We start from the raw sequence: 18,181 nt of genomic DNA on the forward strand, positions 1-18,181 counted from the left end.
TGGACAAAAAAAATAAATAAAAATACTGTGGCAATTCTGGAAATGGCTGAAGAGGATTCTGAAATGGAAAGTCACCATAGAAGCATTCACAATACAAAAAAGGAGCTTTAGAGCTTTAAGATTTAGAGCTGAGCTGAGAGAGGGGCCCAGGAGAAAGTCTGAGTTTGTTAGTTTACATCAATGACAGTTTCCCCATGTCACGAGCTTGCTGCCAAAAGGTTCATAATTTCAGAGTCTCAATGCATGAACCATGAAATGCCCAAAAAAGAAAGTGACAGCAAGAGGAGGGGAATAAATTGATTCTAAATGACTTATTATGCCAATTTGTAGCAGCAAGTCAATTACATGTGATCAACAGCTTGCTCATAAGAAAACAGCTTCTAGCTAAATTTACACGAATGACAAATATTACTGAAATTGCTGTAAATGTGGGGGTGAAGTCTGAAGCTGTGCTCACACAGAGCAAGGACAATCTCAGATGTAGTGTGTCTAAATTCAGGGCAAAGATGCAAGTCAAGGACAACCCATGTGTTTGGAATTAAACCTTTGTTTGTGTACTGAAATGGTTTAAACCTGAGTAAATAAAACCAAGATAAAAAAAAGAAAAAAAGAAGATAATTTTGTAAGATGCTCTCTAGTTGTAAGATCAGCTAGAGGCTGGGCTGTCACACAGCTGTAAACTCGCTATTAAGTTTCTAACAAGCTTCCAGCTAATATCTGTATGGTTATTGGCTCCCTGGGTCAAATAAACAGACGATGTTACAGGTCCAGCCATGTGTATCATGTGATAAACTGAAAGACACAGAAGCATGCAAAACAGATGCCCTCCTGGTGTTTTCTTTATGTCTATTTGCACTTTACTTGATGTTTTCTATTGTTGTAAAGATGTTTGCTCGACCATTTTTTATGAACAATGTCTGTTGCTGGTTTGGTTTGGGTGGTTGTCTGTTCTTCCTCGACTTGTGTTCGCCAGCACCGTTGAAAACAAATGCACACTGCTTTAACACGGAGGATAAAGCAGTAGACACAAGAGGGCGCTCCAGAGAGAAAAAGCGACCAGACAAAGTTCCGCTTTAATATTAAATGTGCAGGGGAGTCTTTACATTGGCTTTACTGGCTTTAAATGGGTTATCTTTTTTAAACATCATGGACGGGCGACGATAGTTCACTGGCAGAGCGAGTCGTCTTTAAACGAGGGTTGTGGGTATGATTCCCAGCTCCGCTAGTATACTACATGCCGACGTGTCCTTAGGCAAGACACTTAACCCCACATTATTCCTGAGAAAATGCGCTGCACATATAGATGCGCTGTATGAAAGCGTGAGTGGGTGTGAATGGGTGAATGGCACTGAATGAGTGAATGGCAGAACTGCAGTGTAAAGCGGCTTTGCATGGTCATCAAGATTAGAAAAGTGCAGACCATTGACTGATAATAGGACTTTATATTTTTAACTTCATTTATTGTTTTTCTTATCGATTACAGAATACAACTTGTTTCTGTCTCCATGGTTATTTTGTAGGTACAGTGTTATATACAAGTGATTTAGATGTTTAAAGTCTGGAAACACATTAAACACCTCTCTGAACGGCTTTATTCAAAGCGATATTCCAAGCTTGACTGTGCTCATGGCAATAGGTGAGTAGAAGGGCAAAAGAGGAAAGAGTGACGTAAGTAAATAGAGAGAGAGAGTGAGAAGGAACTGGGGTGAGATTTGATAGTGAGAGGGCTTGATAGTGTCACAGTATTTAGTATGCAGAAGGCACTTTTAGCCCTCTGTCATAGTCTGGGAGTCCTCTGCAATGAGCAGGCTCAACTTTCTCACATAAGCCTTTGCCTCGAGCCATGAACTCAAATATTTTAGTCACATTCACTGAGGCAAAAAAAAAAAAGCCTTATTATGATCAAAGGTTGGTGTTTCCTCAAGGAAACATAGAGTGTCTGTTAGAATTTGCATTGAGTTGAAGGCGGGTCATTTTCTACAGAGAGACATGCAGAAACAACTGGAGATTTGTTGTTTTTCCCGCTTTGAAACTCTTCCTTTGAAGAAAGTTTTAACAGTGCTACATTTATTGAGTATTAAAAATGATGAATTATATATATCTTTGTTGTCATATCAGTAAAGCAGTAGTATGTGCCCTTTGTGTTGTCATTTACAGGTCTTTCACACCGGCATCCATGTGAATGTTGAAATAGTAAGCCAATAAAATATCCAACTTGTAAATGATTTGTGACTTTTGGACCATTAAATCCTCTTAAATTTTTTTACTTTTGCCTTTCATCCAATTTCATCACTCAGACTGTCAGCAGCACGTGCAAAGAGATAAATCAATATCTTTATGCATGTATAGCTTCAGGCAGATAATGGATAAATAAAAATGGATGAATAAAAATGAGTTGAAAGTTTTTTTATTGATTCTTTTATAAATAAATCTCTACATGGATATGATTTGATTGACATTTTATATGCATTTTGTATTTGATATTTTGGAGTTTCAGCAGCTGGGCTGTGCACTCTGGAAATATCTTTACAAGGTTTGAGCTTATAATAATAATTTATTCATAAAGCATGTTTAACAAAGTTAAAAAAGGCTCTATGAGAAAAACAGATATAAAAGGAGAATAAACAACTGAACTTAAGCAGTGGAAATTAAATGTTAAGGAATAATATAAATGCATTAACAGGATTAGTCATTGTATAAAAGAAACATTTGTAAAAGCATGATGAAAAATGGGTTTAATATTGACCAAGTTCAATGGGAACCAACAGAAATATCCAGTATTACTGCTTCTTTGTAGCTGTTTCACATTCCCTTGACTTTTCCAAATTTTTTTCCACCTTCAGTAGAGGGAGGCAGTTAATGTAACCTGCCTGACCCCTGCTTAAAAATGATTTCTATTACTCATACAAAGCTTTTATGACACACTAACAGATTCAAGGTATCACGAGGGCCATTATTTATTCATTATTTAAACACATTTTATTCTACAACGGCTAATGTGACGTCACAAAAATTTGCCAGATTTCATACAAATCCTGACACTGAGGCACAACAAATGAATCACTTCTTGGGTGTTTGCATGTTGAAAGCGAAATGCACATGAATGTCAGTAGCTGATTGCAACATTCTTCTTCTTATTCCTCTGGTTTCTTCCATATTCTGCAGTTATTCAGGTTCCTCGCCAAAAGGCTAATCCGAGTCGCATCTGATAATTAGCTTCATTTCTCTTAATCAGTGCAACAGGAGGGTAACACTGTTCGTAACACTGAGTGGTGAGGTTTACCATCTGACGACATACTTCTTGATGTGTGGCAGGGACCCGCAGCCTCTGATCGTCATGTTTCTGTGCACTGTTAAATGGAGCTGTGGCCTTAACATGGCACTGCTGTCCGACCTCACAGTCTTTATCAGTACCCTTAGGGGCCTGTATCGGGAGCCGGGACTGATGGGGTTTTACTCTCCTTGGGCTGCTGACCGAAAGAAAATTAGAACGACCCCTCAGACTTGTTGTGTTGTGTGTTTTTGTGTGTTTGTGGAGTGGACTGTGAAAGTATTTGTGACGGCAAGACCAATGCTGAATGTCTAGAAATAAGGACATAAGTGTAAACCCATCCCTCCTTTTGGTAAAGAGTGTTAAGACAGGACCTGAGGGGAGAGAGAGTTCTGGGGAAGTACAGTTTGAACCTCTACTCACCAAAAAAGACCTCCGTTTTAAAGTTTTAGTGGGCAGTGTTAAAAATAGTTGATTGTCAATACTAACGTTCTGGGATCAAGGCAAAGTCTGATGTTTTTCAGAGAGAAGTCACATCCTTTTCCAACCTGGGAAATCCACGGACGTTACCATTTATTGCCTGGTAAAGGGTTAATTGTCTGACTCTCGTTTCCATTTTTTTTCTAGGTCGCTTTGCAGCACAGACAGTTACCGATGCTTGAATAGCGACCTCTTCACTGAGGGGATGAGTACATAGTAGAACAGGCAATTAGACCCAGGTTGCTGCAGAGGCACTTGGTCCATGGGGGGGCTAGCTCTACCAAATGAGCTATCCGGCACCCCTAAAATACAACAACTACGACAACCTTTTGTTTTGAATTTGTGATTCTGACTTTGTAAAAAACTACACCATAAACCTTGCTTTCTTTTGGCATCCAGTTTTTGGCACAGTTTTTGTGGAAATATGTTGACACAGTTTTTATGGTTGTTTTCTGCTTTGGCCAATAGCCTTGATGCTCCTTCTGCTTTATTGTAAAGTTACAGTTTTAAAGCACCCATATAAACACATTTATAAACACTTGTCATGACATGACACCATTTTATTACCTTGAATAGTTATCATATCCAAACACATTGTCTTGTCAGATGCTCTCAGGGTTTTTTAAATGATGCAAGGTTAACTTATATCCTCACACTGCATAAAAAAAAACACTGTATATAAACAGTGACAGCTATAAACTCTGGCTGCATAATAAACCCTAATATTAGCAAAATATAAAGGATGGTTTAAAAGTAATCTATAATATATTGAGAGAATAACGACATAAGAGGAGAGTTAGAGTGGAACGATGAAATCTAATTATTATGTGTGAATGTAGTGGGAAAGTATACTCAGACGTGAGAATGAGATGTGATGTACCTGTGGAGGCGGATCCTTGTTACTTGCCAAATGTTCCTAATGTTATTCATGCTAGGGGGAACTCTAGTTTCCTCTCAGTGTGAGTCTCTGCTTTAAAGTCTCATATCACACGCTTTGTGTTTGCCACCACGGAAGTGCTGAATATAATCAAGCTTATTTAAGTGTGCTTACAAAGAAGACACTTTATCATATTTTCATCAGAAAGGTGCCTTTTAAGTAATCAACCCTGATAAGAACTTTTACTGCAAAACAAAATGGGGATTACTCCTGAGTGCACCTGATTAGGTTTTTATGTTTGTAAGAGCATACACTTCTATCAAACAAAACCGCAGCAGTGATGATGACGGTAGGATATAATGTGTCTTACTGAAACAGTGCATCATTTTGAGGCATTGCATTTTCCACAAAGACCTAAACTTCATTTGGAAAAATGTTGCCGTAAAACTTTTTATTGAAGAATTTCCATCTGCGGGTGCATAAAATCGCACAGCTTGACAGACAGATGTGTGATTCGTGTACGTTTGGAATTCAAATATAATGAAAATTTTCACCGAAAATTGTGTTCCCACAACATAAACTGAATTGTTGTATATGTTTTTGTGAGAACACACTTTTAGCAGAATATAGTTTTGACATAAGACCAGTAGTGACATAGATCTATGTATTTGAGCCTAACTGTCATACGGATATAGAATAGAATAGAATAGAATAGAATAGAATAGAATAGAATAGAATAGAATAGAATAGAAACCTTGAGCCAAGCTGTGAGTGCTCTCAGCTCTCAAAACCTGCTTCAACACTTCCAATCATCACACATATCAATCATAAAAAAACAAGGCAGGAGAGAGTATGTCACATAGAGGGGATGATAGTGTCATGTAACAAAGTGAGACCTTGAGAGACTACAAGCAGCAGACCAAGGTTCGAGACAAGTTCAACACCAATCTCATAATGGAGCTGTGTCCCGACAGTCTGCATCCTCCTAGTGCCTTATTATTTTAGATTTTATTTCATGTATTTATTATTTTTTCCCGTGATTGATATACAATTCTCCAGGCTCCGCCAAGCCTGTTGTCGTGTTGTTGTAATAAAGGTTTTTTTTTAGGCTGTTGCTCTGCTGCTAGCGTGCAACAAATGCTGGGACATGGAAGGATACACCAGGTGTATCCTTCGCACGTTTCATGCAGCTGACAATTCATGTGATATTTGGGACAGTCCATGTTTGTGGTGCTGTGATGCATTTTGACAACATCCAGATGATAAATCTGTCAATCCCGGAGATGGATCCTCCCCGGTGTGGATTTGTCGTCCAGATGTTGGGAAATTGCGCCACCACACTGCGATTTGTGAAGGACCGTATCCAGAAGTCTTTGCGTGCCAGCAGCAGAGTAGTTTTGTTCACAACACATCCTTCTTGGAAAATTGGTTAATCGTAAATCAAACACAAATGAAAAAGAAGAAATAAATAAATAAAAATAAACTATCAAATAATAACAGCACAAAAATAAGATATAATTATGATATAATTGTCTCCTTATATCATTTTTAACCGTTTGTATCATTTAATACTGACAAGTACTTACTTAGTAATTTGAAATAATTTTATTTGGTCCAGCCTTATTTATAGTAAGTTTCCATAGTGTGTTAAGAGTCGTTTTCTGGATTATTGGATATTGACTCTGACTATTGGCCGTGTCTGTTTCAGGTGTACAAAACCTGAATTGTAATTGAAGGACTTGCACTTTCAACCTGTCTCGGAGCCTGTATTTCATTCATATTGTCTCCTTGGTTCAGTGTGATAGGAATGTATACTTTTAATTCAGAATGCACTCTGGTTGTGACAGAGTTTAAATAAGAAACTGTTTTGGGATATAATTGGCATGTTGCATTCTGAAGAGAAAAGTATTATTATTGTTCACTTTAGATGTAGTTGTAGAGCAGTGCAAAGTTTCAACATCTGATCCACATTATTTTAACATATTTTAACATGAATGGGGCTCAGCTGTGGAATGCTTTGCCAGTCAGATATACATGTACTGTATGTGTGAGGTTGGACAGTTACCAGCTTTCTCTCCGGCTGTAGCTGCTTGAGTATCAGCAGTTGGTAGAGGACTTTGTTGGAAAGAGCCTTGTTGATTATCCCTCTTGATTCCTACCCAAGATCAATATCTCCGCAGGTCCTTTTCATTTCTCTTACTTTCGAGGGTTAATCAACGACAATGGAAAGCTCTGAGGATATGGTCAACCTGCCGTCTAATCCTTTCATTTGTACAATATAAATTGCAGGCTGTTGACAAGATCTGAGTGCAATTTTCTTCCTGACTGACACTTCATTTGACTTAATTTGGTGTAAAATATAGATTCTTACATCATCCTGACCCATGGAAACACCACAGCAGCATGGACATACAACAAACAACTATTCCTATCGTAAACAACATTTTGAAAGGTCACGTTATGTTGAATCAAATCATTGTAAAACTGCAGTTGTCGTGTCAAAAAACAAAACGGTGGTTAATATGAGGCCTTGTGGGTCTTTTACAGCTCTCAACACCAAGGATGTGATGTGAAGCGTAAGCTTTTGAATAAGGAATGAATGGTGTGTGTGTTGGTAAACATTTTATGTTTTTTGTTTTTGTTTTTTTTATCAGTGTTTTCATGAAAGCCTTATTTTTTATGCATGTTTTTCATGACAAAAAAAACACAGTTACTATTTTCTTTTTAACATTTTAATCAAACCTTGAAATAAACAACTGAACACATAACCTGCACCCAACCTAACCAAACAACCTAACCCTGCTCTGAGCTTTGCAGTTTCCAATATCTTTGAAATGCAGCCAGATGCTGCTTCTTCTTTTTTTTCAGGAATAATACACAACTCTGGCCATATATAGGTCACATCTTCAGACTTTACAAAACATATTCTTTCGTCTTCTTAGGTGTTGTTTTTAATAAAACGAGAGTAGTGATAATTGTGCAGAAGTCACAAAATAGACCTTTTTTATTTTTGTTCATAAAAACCTTTTGCGCAGGTGTGTTTGTATAGTTGGTGAAAATGAAAAAAGAAATATTTTCATCTGTCCATATAGGTTGTTCTGAAAAAAAGAAATATATAAGACACTCTATATTGCACACAATACAGCCTCTGTCCTCTGTACATACGTTTTAACATAGTAATGCAAAAAAAGCTGCCTAAATTCTCTGTGTTCTGGATTCCCCATCTCTCTGTCCTCCCTGTGTACCTGGTCTGTACCAATACACTTGCTGTCCCCGGATTGTCTGCCCCCTTCCTCCTTTTACATAATGGTATGATCATAGTCTGTCCTTGCATGTCATTGGCCCACATGGTGTGTCCATCAAAGTAAAGTCCCGCCCCTGCCTGCATGGATTCTCAGCAGAGCTGAGCAGGAGCAGCAGAAGATGAGGCTCTTCCTGTCGCTACAAAGAATCGGCTCTTGGAGCCTGCTCGTTAGCGACCAACACATCACTAAAAGCCAGTGAATATGGGTATCTAGTAATGCAAATCATCACAGTTTAGTGTAATGTATTGACATTGTACTTGTGTGATGAAGAATCGGTATATCTACTGCCTTTCTCTGACCAAACAAAAGCTACTGCAAACTTCAGATTTTACCATTGGCTATTTAGAACTTGCTTTCATTACTGGTGCGCTCTTTTATCACTCTCTTGTCCAATCAACTCAAGGCTTATTGTCCTAGACTCCTCCCCCTTTTAAACAGGATCTGTTAGCACCTTGTTTGGTGTAAGATTTCATGACCAAACCACGTTTTGCACTGTCTCCCTCACTTAGGGCTCAGCCCACTTCTTTTGGCATGTTACAAATCAGGCATTGGGTAAAGTTAACTGCAAAAGAGGGGGTTTAGTTAGACTTTAATAATTCACTCAAAAATCAAGTGGCAGGAGGAAATGTGTGTCGTATAACTAGGTTTAATGGTATGCTTAATGTTGTTAGGCTGCCCGGGGCATTTCACTCAAAAATCTTCATACTGTATGTGCAGACTCAAAACTCAAATGTGCCAATATGCTGCATGAGTGGATGCTGGATGTTGGATTTGACCTTGTTTCAAATTGCATATTATCACATAATCATTTATTTTGTTTGATCCTTCACAAGATGAGGTGAAGGGGTTTCGATTGCTAAAGATAGAGCAGAGGCATATAATATGTATCCCCATGTGTTTTCAGTTAGAACGGCACAGTAATAACAGGGCAGAGTACATCTTCTTAGTACATGTTAATTAGTTCTATAGTTTGGCGTCACTGACTGCTCGGTCAGTGACATTTTAAAATAACCCATAGGATCATCTTCAGTTCATTTCTTTTTTATGAGCTAAACAGTTGTTTCAAATGTAAAAGCGTCATATTTGAGAGGCTGTGAAGTCCATGTGTTGTGTCCTCTTTGAAAGCATCACACCAAAAAGCGAAAGGAGCTACGAAATAAGAACTTTTATTCATAATATATTCATACTTGTACACAAGTAAAATAAAATGCATATCTATGGTTCCTTTGCCATTTCCATAAACAAACTGTGAGCATTCTTTTGGTAAATGTGATCGATTCACCCTTTCTGTCATGAAAATACAACCGAAACTGGAGAAGGAAAAACATTTGCTTTTAGAAACATAAAAAACATAACATTACCCAACAAATGCATCACTTTTATTAAATAATGGGAGGAGATCATTTATCTTTATTGAACAGACCCAACATTCTTGTGTGCACCCCGTCTCTGACTTCCTATTTTTTTTTTTTTTATATTTGTCTTTTTTTTCAGTCTTCCGGTGTCCTGTCTAAGCGGTAAAAGCTTTTAGGAGGGAAAAGGGGAGGAGTCTCTGAAGTTTAGCTTAGACACAGTACAGTTAAGTACATAGAGAACAAACAAATTTGGGCACCATTTCATTATATACATTGGATCTGTAGTGTTCTGTAAAGGCATCCATTATGTTAAATGTACTGTAATGTCTTCATTATTGTTTGTCCTCACCCCTGTTGGGCCATTCAGACTCTCTGCTTCTCAGTCACTGCCTGTTGTAGATGTCACTGCATCTTCTGTATCATTGTCATGAGCATCAACAATCTTGAGTCCTGTATTCAGAGTGAGATCAGCTGTCCTAAGACATGGCTAGAGATATCCAGATCAAGGGAATGAAGAAAAATTGAAGAGCTTGTAGGGTAGTAGCCTCGCTTTTGTTGCATTGGTTGTCTGATTTAGGCTTTTTGATACACTTCTTTTTCTTTTTATTTGAAGCTGTAGATGATTCCAGGTTGTCTATGAGGCCAGGGTCTACATTATCCAAAGACTCATCCAGGGTGTTGGACAAGGTGCCGAGTGGTCCATCATTCTGCTTGTTCTGGGTCTCATTTTTTGTTCTTCCTGGTTCTTTGAATTTTGTCTTGGACATGTTCTCCTTCCCTTTAAGGGGGTTGTTAGTGATTTGGCGGCTCTTGCCAGACAAGATAGAGGACTTGTCATTATCTCCAAGACAACACCTTGGGATTGTTTCCCCCAGAGGATTTTCAGTTGAATGGAATTTCCCAGACTGTGCCTTCGAGTTGAAGAGTCCAGTCTGGATTTGAGGCATTTCCACGCACCCCTCCAAGTCTTCACTTTTAAGACGTTTTAAGTCCTTACCTGCCAGAAGGTCGGGAACGTTGCACTCCAGCTCAGAGCTTGAACCTTTGAAACGTTTGAACCAGTCCCATAAGGTCCTCGCTCGGCAGTCACAGATCCACTGGTTACCATTTAAACGCAAATATTGGAGGGATACCAGTGGGTCCATGACCTCCCCTGACAAGACAGTAAGATTGTTGAAGAACAAGAACAGGGATTTCAGTTTACCAAGATCACTAAAAGCTCTGGGTTGGACATAGATAACCCGGTTCTCATGTAGTAGTAGCCGGTCCAAATTGAGTAATCCACGAAACATGTTGTCTGTCACTATCTTGATCTTGTTATTGTGCAAGTAGAGATAAGTGAGGTTGGCAAGGTCCAGAAAAGTGTCATCATGCAGGGTTAGAATGTTGTTGTCCTGCAGGTAAAGGTACTGTAGGGAGAACATTCCTCGGAAAACCCCAATGGGGAGCTCTGACAGGCCACACCTGTGCAGATGGAGGGTGTGCAGCTTTGTTAAGCCTCGAAAAGCTGTAGGACTGATGGTCCGTAGATTACTGTTGTCGCCAATGTCCAATTCCTCTAGCTTTTCTAAGCCATAAAAGGCTCCAGCTTCAATGTAGCTGATGTTGTTGGAGTACAGCCACAGAACAGTGAGATTGTGGCAAGAGCTGAAGCTGGTGGACCGCACCACTGTGAGCTTGTTGCTTTGGAGGAATATCCGCTGGCTCCGCACAGGGATCTCAGTAGGGATGGAGAACAGTCCTTGTTGTTGGCAGGCCACAGTGGGCCTAGGCTCGCTGTAGCACACACACTTGGCAGGGCAGCTGTCAGTTTGAGGCACAAGGTTCAGCCACATCACCAGAAACAGGAGTCGCCCTCCTACGGACACAGAAAACAAGGCAATTGATTAGTAAATCATTTTTGTAAATAGTTACAGGTAAACTTATCACATACTGTACATGTGTGAAACATAAAGCACATCAACAAAATAATTATTCTGAATTAGAGTATGTGGGCATAGGTATCAAAACATGGAACAAACTGCAGACAGCATCAAATCGGGGAAAAAAATAGAATAAAAACACTTTTAGTTCTTTGGTGACATATAAACTTAAAACAGCTGAAGAACCCTCTAAAGATAACCCCCATCTAAAATTGGGTGGGTGGTTTTTATGTTGAATTAGCTTGCACTAATGGGGCAGACATAACTAATGTTGTTGCAGCATTCTTGAGGCTGGCATTTAGCCTGATGCTGGGAGATGAGCTTTCATAAGAGATTGATGCCTTAGACCAAGGTGGTAAGAGGGCTACAGATGGCCTGCTAGAGTTTCCACTGTGCAGCCGAGACTGAAGCATTTTTGTGAAGCATGAAGATGAGCTATACCAGAGGTGTGGTAGCACTCTGTGTGAAGCTTGAAGGATTATTACATGTATTTTTGCAGAAGGCATCCATCTTTAAAATGATTGAAAATAGACTTTATTAATCCTCTTAGGGAAATTATTTCTCTGCATTTGACCCATCCTAGAATTAGGAGCAGTGGGCTGCCACACTGAGTAGCGCCCGGGGAGCAATGGGGGTTGGGTACCTTGCTCAGGGGTACCCCAGCCCTTTCGACCTGGTGGGGACTTAAACCGGCGACCTTCCGGTTACAAGCCAAGTGCCCTTTCCACTTGGCAGGCATATTCCACATTTGTTCACATTTCTGCCTATCCTCAGCCATGATTCAGATTAGCTTATTGCACAGCACCATCAAACAGTTATAATTGAAATGGCCTGGATCATTACATGGGAATGACATTACTCTGCTGTAGGTACAGCTGGATGAAGTGCATACGTCAGGGCTCACACATCCCTTGACATAGCGATGGAAGAGTCACAGGGATGTGTGGTATCACCATATAAAAGCAGGTACAGCTCCAAATCTCTAAATCCTCTTCGGCTCATGTCCTTACTGAGGGGTTTCCAATCTCCGCTCCCATGCACCCGAGAGGGATCCCAGATTTTCATGCAGTGGAATTCTGAGAAAATGCATGAGTCCTACTAGGCCCTTCCTCCACCCTCAAACTCCTCTCATTCGCCTGCAATATGTTTTGGTACAGCTCATCTCTGGACCTTGTTAAACGGTGCACTGGTGTGGCCTGACAGCAGCCCTCTGCTGCACTTTCCCTCCGGTCTCCCTGCTCAGCCGTCAGACCGCCACCGAAAAGCTGTCAAGATTTTCCACTCTCTCTGCATCACAGCATTTTTCCCTCAGCACTGCCTAACAATAGCAATATTTTATCGCACAGCACTCTTGCGTCTCGCTTCTGCCATCTTCATTCTTTTCACCCTTCTGCTGTCTACTCATTAACAGGCTATTTCCACCGATGCATTGCATGTCAAAGCCCGGTTTGCTCAGCTCTCAGCATAATATGTCTTGTCTGTGTTAGCATCTGCTGAATGACACCATACGCCCTGCAGTGTCATCAACTCTATCCCAATTATTTCTTTTTTTTCCCTCGCTAACAGCTTCTTCACATCTGTAGCACACTGATTGCATTAGCATACAATATGTGTCATACATCAATCTGGGACCAATCTGGAACTATTACATTTTTTTTCACGCAATAATAACGCCTCTGAGTAACCTTTGCATGACTTCACACAGGTTTTCCCCTTCTACTCTAGAGATTTGCATTGTATCTACAGTATACACAGCTGATGCATGAGTTGTGTTCACACTATTAATTAACAACCTGGAGTGCTGATCTTTGCACTTGTATTTTCATGACCATGTTGTTGTCTTGGCTTTAGATCTACAGCATAGGCAAGATTACACCAAAAGCAACTCTTTTTCAGCTTTTCTAATATTTGCTGTTGAGTTGTGGACGAAAACTTTTGACATCTTAAAATACAAGAGGGTTGTGGAGGAAACAAATCTGTTTCTTATCGTCTCCTACCAGCTTTGGTTTCATCGCTTATTCTTCCTCTATCTGCTTTAAAAGAACATGGCTCTGAGCACTGCAATCCCCTCTCACTTATATTATTGTACAATAGCAACCATCGCTGTGTTTAAGAGCTGACAAGCCTCTTTGTTTTCCTCCTGACTGACACTGTGGCTCCTTCACTTCTCAGTAAAGAACACAGTTTAATTCTCCCCTCTCTCTCCTCCTTGTAAAGACCAATTTACATTGAGAGCCAAATACAAAATAATGGCAATGGGGGTTAGAGAATTGCAGTATATGTAACCAATATATATTGTGATGCATCATCCTTCCCTGAGTAATTAAACTGACTGTTATAGATATAGCAGAGGATCTTGGCCTCTCTGTGTCCCATATAAGTGAGAGCGTGATTTTAACTCACAAAGCTTCGGGCATGGCAATCTGTAAGACTTGTAATGAAACCTGTTAACAGCCTACATACTTTAATTTATATGGATTTGAAAAAAAAAAGTTTAGTCAAATTGTTAAAAAAAATTAAACTGAAATACTGAGTTGGTCCATACCACTCCTGTATAAGCAACTAAATGTCCTAAGCCATTTAGTTGCACATACAGGAGTGGTATGAGTGGGTGCCGACAGGTTTCAAGTTTATCCGTATGCAAGACGCAGATGGAGGCGGATCTCAGGGGCATAATGGACCAATCAAATCACACAAAGCCAGACAAGCGGTCAGGCTGAGGTAAACCTGCTCTGTGCGGGCACTGAGAGCACTGCGAGTGCCCGCATAAGCAGAGCAGTTCACCACCAACAACTTCACTGCCAAACTATAAATATGTCATATCTAGATACATGAACCACATTTGAAAATTCTAAATGACACAATTTCTCACCTCAAATGATCTTAAAAATGTGTTCTGCAACACAGAAAAAGTTTTAATTCTAGTTTTCACTTCAATTGTGTGTTTTCTCCATAGACATAAAGATATAAATACGTAGACACCTCATGATCGCAAGTATATGCCTGCCCTTCTTGGCAGTTTCGTTTCCTTTCTACGTGACCAAATCACTTACCAAGACTCCAAGCTCATTTACAAAAGTCTGGCACGTGTACAGCACTAAACTAACTCTCCTTTCTTTTTTCCGTAAATAAACAACATGCCTTTAAACCCTTCCCCGTGCTCTGAAACCCACATTGAACCTAGAGGTCATGTTGGGACAGGAACAGTCAAAAGACCTCCAATTCATCATGGTGGCTTTACTTTGAGGGGCTGGGGGATTGGGCAAGGACAGCTAACATGACAGTCTCATCCTCTTGGTCCACAGTGGAAGTGATGTCTCTGTCACAGATGAATCACAGTGGTTTTCCGAAGGGACTTCCTGCCCCCTTTTCTGAAATCATGCATTATTGTGTTGCTCACAGGCAGACCTGCATTTAAAATAGCAATGATCCCTCGCTGTAAGGTCATGCATCTTGTGCGAATACATCTATGCATGCGTTGATATTGTTGTTTTTTTTTATATTATGAATGAAATCAAGAACATAGGAAAACTACTGAACATAACAGTTCCATGAATCCAAATATTTGCACATCCTATGCAGCTGAGTTGAATTATTGCATTATACAGCTTTGTATGTTTTTTTTTAAAATACCCTTTTAACTGGTATTTGACACCTAAATTGGTATTTGCTGTGTATCTTACCTGGACAGGCTGGTGAATGGCAGTTTACCTTTCTTTGAACCATTTAGGCCTATTATTCTGCAGTTTTTGTCTATGTTGAATTTGTTTTCTCTCTCAAGCCTATCATCTATTCTGCTTCCGTCTGCTTGCCCATCTGGCGCATAATACCAGCAATTAAATCTAAGTTCAGGCCCACTGTTTTGTGATTATAATTGGTACATTACTAATAACCCTGGCAATTTTTTCACCAAGGCGTTTTTCACAGTTGGGTGCAATAAGTCAGATATTTCTTCAGAGAAATCCATCCACTGTCTGACAGACGGACTAGCAATCGAACCACAAAGTGAATGTTGGGTGAAATGGGTTGTGACTCATCGAGTTTGTTCAGTTTGTCCTGTGTGTGACAAATACTTACATGTACATGCTATAATCACTACATCTACTTCCACTTATGGAGTGTTTGAAAGGTGAGATTTGGTTACAGTGTCATGGTTTGAACCTCATTTGGAGTAAGAGAATTGCAGAGGAATTGGACGGTTGGGTTTATTCAAATTGAAAAGGTTGTGGTCAAAATGCAGCATTGACCTTTTTATGATGGCACTGACAGTATAGTTTTCAAAAGAGGATTTTTTATTTGATTTTTTTTACTTTCATTCTGTCTGATTTTTTTTTCCTCATCGTGACTATTATAACATATACCTTTTGACATAAATAAATAAAGTTAAGGTTTAAGTCACTCAATAATCATCGAGTTTAAGGTTTTTTTCAACCCACTTACCAGAGTAAGGCACAGACACACACAAGAGGCACAATTTGCCTGTTTACCCTTTACAACATTTATGTACCAGATGCAATGGTGTTAAAAAAAAGATGTCCACATCAGATCAAACAGGTTATTTAGGACATGATGGGACTGGCAAGTCCCTTAGCTAACCATGGAGTGGGCATCCGTGACGACTTCAGCATGTCGATGAGGACACAATTGGAACATGAACGGGTGGGGGGACAGATGAGGTTGTGTTTCACACACATCTGACACAGCACTTGCCCAAGCAGATGGCTCATGAATAAGTGTAGGAACCAGCAGTTGGCTGGCAGAAGGAAAACAGCCTGTGTGGAAAATGATCATCTATATAAATCCACATGTGTACACACATGGAAAAAATGGAATCAATACCAATTCACAAACTGAAAATATGTGCCTACACATAATGGTGGCATTGGCACATAGGTTGTCATTTGTCACTGCAGAAAAGTAACATCAGTAACAACAGCCTGTGAGGCTTTTTTGTGACGTTTATAATCAGATGGCTGTCTGATCGAATCTTTGTTAAAGTGGAGAACAACTGGAAATGAAAGTGAATGTGAAGAGTCCTCCATTTCAACAATACAACATGTAACTAACTACAGTCCTTTTTATGCCACTTTTGAGGGCAACTTCATCACATTTCCTGGTCATCTCATCTGTACTCCACTCTGACAGCTATATAATTTACAGGCAGACACTATCATCATCTTAAAGAACATTGTGTTAACCTCAACACACTGCAACATGTTGTGTTCCCATTGCGTCTCCAGTAATATAATCTAACATTGAAATTCTTCCTGCACAAAGGATATTTGTACCTGTACATGCTTTTTTATTTGGGTTGCATAATTCAAAGGGATAATGGCACTTTTACTTAAGATTACAATGGTGAATTATTTCCATGTAAAGTTCCATGACATTTAGAGATGTAGAGAAAAAGAAGCAGAGGCCACACCAGTCCAAAACAGAGCTAACATTGACGTGAAGTGTTCCTTTAAGTAAAGGACAGACAGTTCTTTTTCTGGTGAGAGAATGTGCTGGGAGCATTCCACTGGCCGTCAGTAAATTTAGTTGTTGTCAATGGTTTATTTTGTTTTAGTTGAATCTAAAATAGCTGGGATGCAGTTACATGTGCTTAAATTCCACCACAGTGGATTCATTATTGCTTGATGGCAGCGTGCCAATGGATTAGAGTGCAAAATGGCACATTTTTCACAATTGTACTGTTGGCAGCAAACCAAGTCACCCTCAGTGCTGCTATGGCTCGTGAAATATTCCATGGGAGGCATCAGGAGTCAAGTCTACACCTAGGGTTTTGCAGAGGGTACAAAATCCAGCTTTGTGCCCACCTCCACATGTCACATGGCCTATATCCACATGTAAATCCATGAATAATTCAAGGGGCTGCAATAATGCAGGCATCCACCACACACTTGTGTGTGTAGGCAATACAAATAATACATTTTCAAGGATTTCATGAAAAGCATGAAAACAAAACAAAACTGTTGGTAAGTGTGTAAGGAAACACCCCCTTCATTTACAGGCTAACATTCATTATTCTCGGCACAGAATAATCGACTACTGCCAATTTGGAACATGGGATTGGCATAACAAATGTTTTAATTATATTATTTTCAATAATTATTAATCTGTTTATTTATTTCGGGGGGGGGGGAACTGTTGGCAGAGAATGAATTGAGGTAATTAGAAAAACTCTATTCCCACAACCTTCTGATGATAAACAGCTTATTTGCAAAATGTGATTGACAGAAAACATCATTTTGACCATACCACTATTGTTTTTTCATATAATGAGGATATGTTGATATTTTATGTATTTGGTGGCAAATATTTCATTGCTGAGAATTAGAACAAATACTTACATATATGTGGTCTTGCTAAATAATATACACATTGTGTGACTGTTCCACTTAGGCTCACACTGCTCTTAGATAAGGTAAGGGGGAGACTGCGATCTAGTTCAAAGATGGTAATTGTGAAAAGTTATCACATCACTGGAAACAGGAAGTGCTTGATGTCTGAGTGTCCTATTCGACCACATTCACAGAGAATCGTTGAGTCAACTTTCTGAATGATCTTTTTCGTTTGTAAAACTTGAGGTGTTCAAAAAACAGTCCATGATGCTCTGCTCCTCTCCTAGGCTCTCATGCAGTTCTGGGGCTCTCATCTCAACAATGTGAAATTACACTGGCATGAAAGCAAATGGGGCATAATGAATCACTGCTGGATAACAGCTCCAGTAAATATCGGATGATAGTTGCTGATAATGTTAACGCCGCCTCTTGTGAAGTGTCAGCTGGAGAGGGAGAGAGCAGTGACATCGCCTACAGGCAGCATCATATACTTTGGTCTGTAGAAATGAAAAAACACTTTGAGGTGAGCCGAGCGAAGAACACGCTGCAGTGGTTTATGAGTGAACATACATTGTGGAAGCATTAAAAGCTGCCCTAGGTGGATTGATTGTTGAGTCTCATCCCCAG

The 18,181-nt window shown here is 39.6% G+C and overlaps 1 protein-coding gene across 1 annotated transcript in view; it reads right to left on the reverse strand.

Annotated features, from left to right (window-relative positions):
* Nucleotides 1-9,083: 9,083 nt before the first annotated feature.
* rtn4r (reticulon 4 receptor) overlaps nt 9,084-18,181 on the reverse strand; it is a 43,325-nt gene continuing 34,227 nt past the window's right edge. The window contains exon 2 of the mRNA XM_058636469.1: nt 9,084-11,146. Within this exon, the coding sequence (XP_058492452.1) occupies nt 9,765-11,146 (1,382 nt within the window). The 3' untranslated portion in view covers nt 9,084-9,764. The remainder of the gene's footprint in view (nt 11,147-18,181) is intronic.

This window comes from Solea solea, chromosome 8 (assembly GCF_958295425.1).
Source record: "Solea solea chromosome 8, fSolSol10.1, whole genome shotgun sequence".
Lineage (NCBI taxonomy): Eukaryota > Metazoa > Chordata > Actinopteri > Pleuronectiformes > Soleidae > Solea > Solea solea.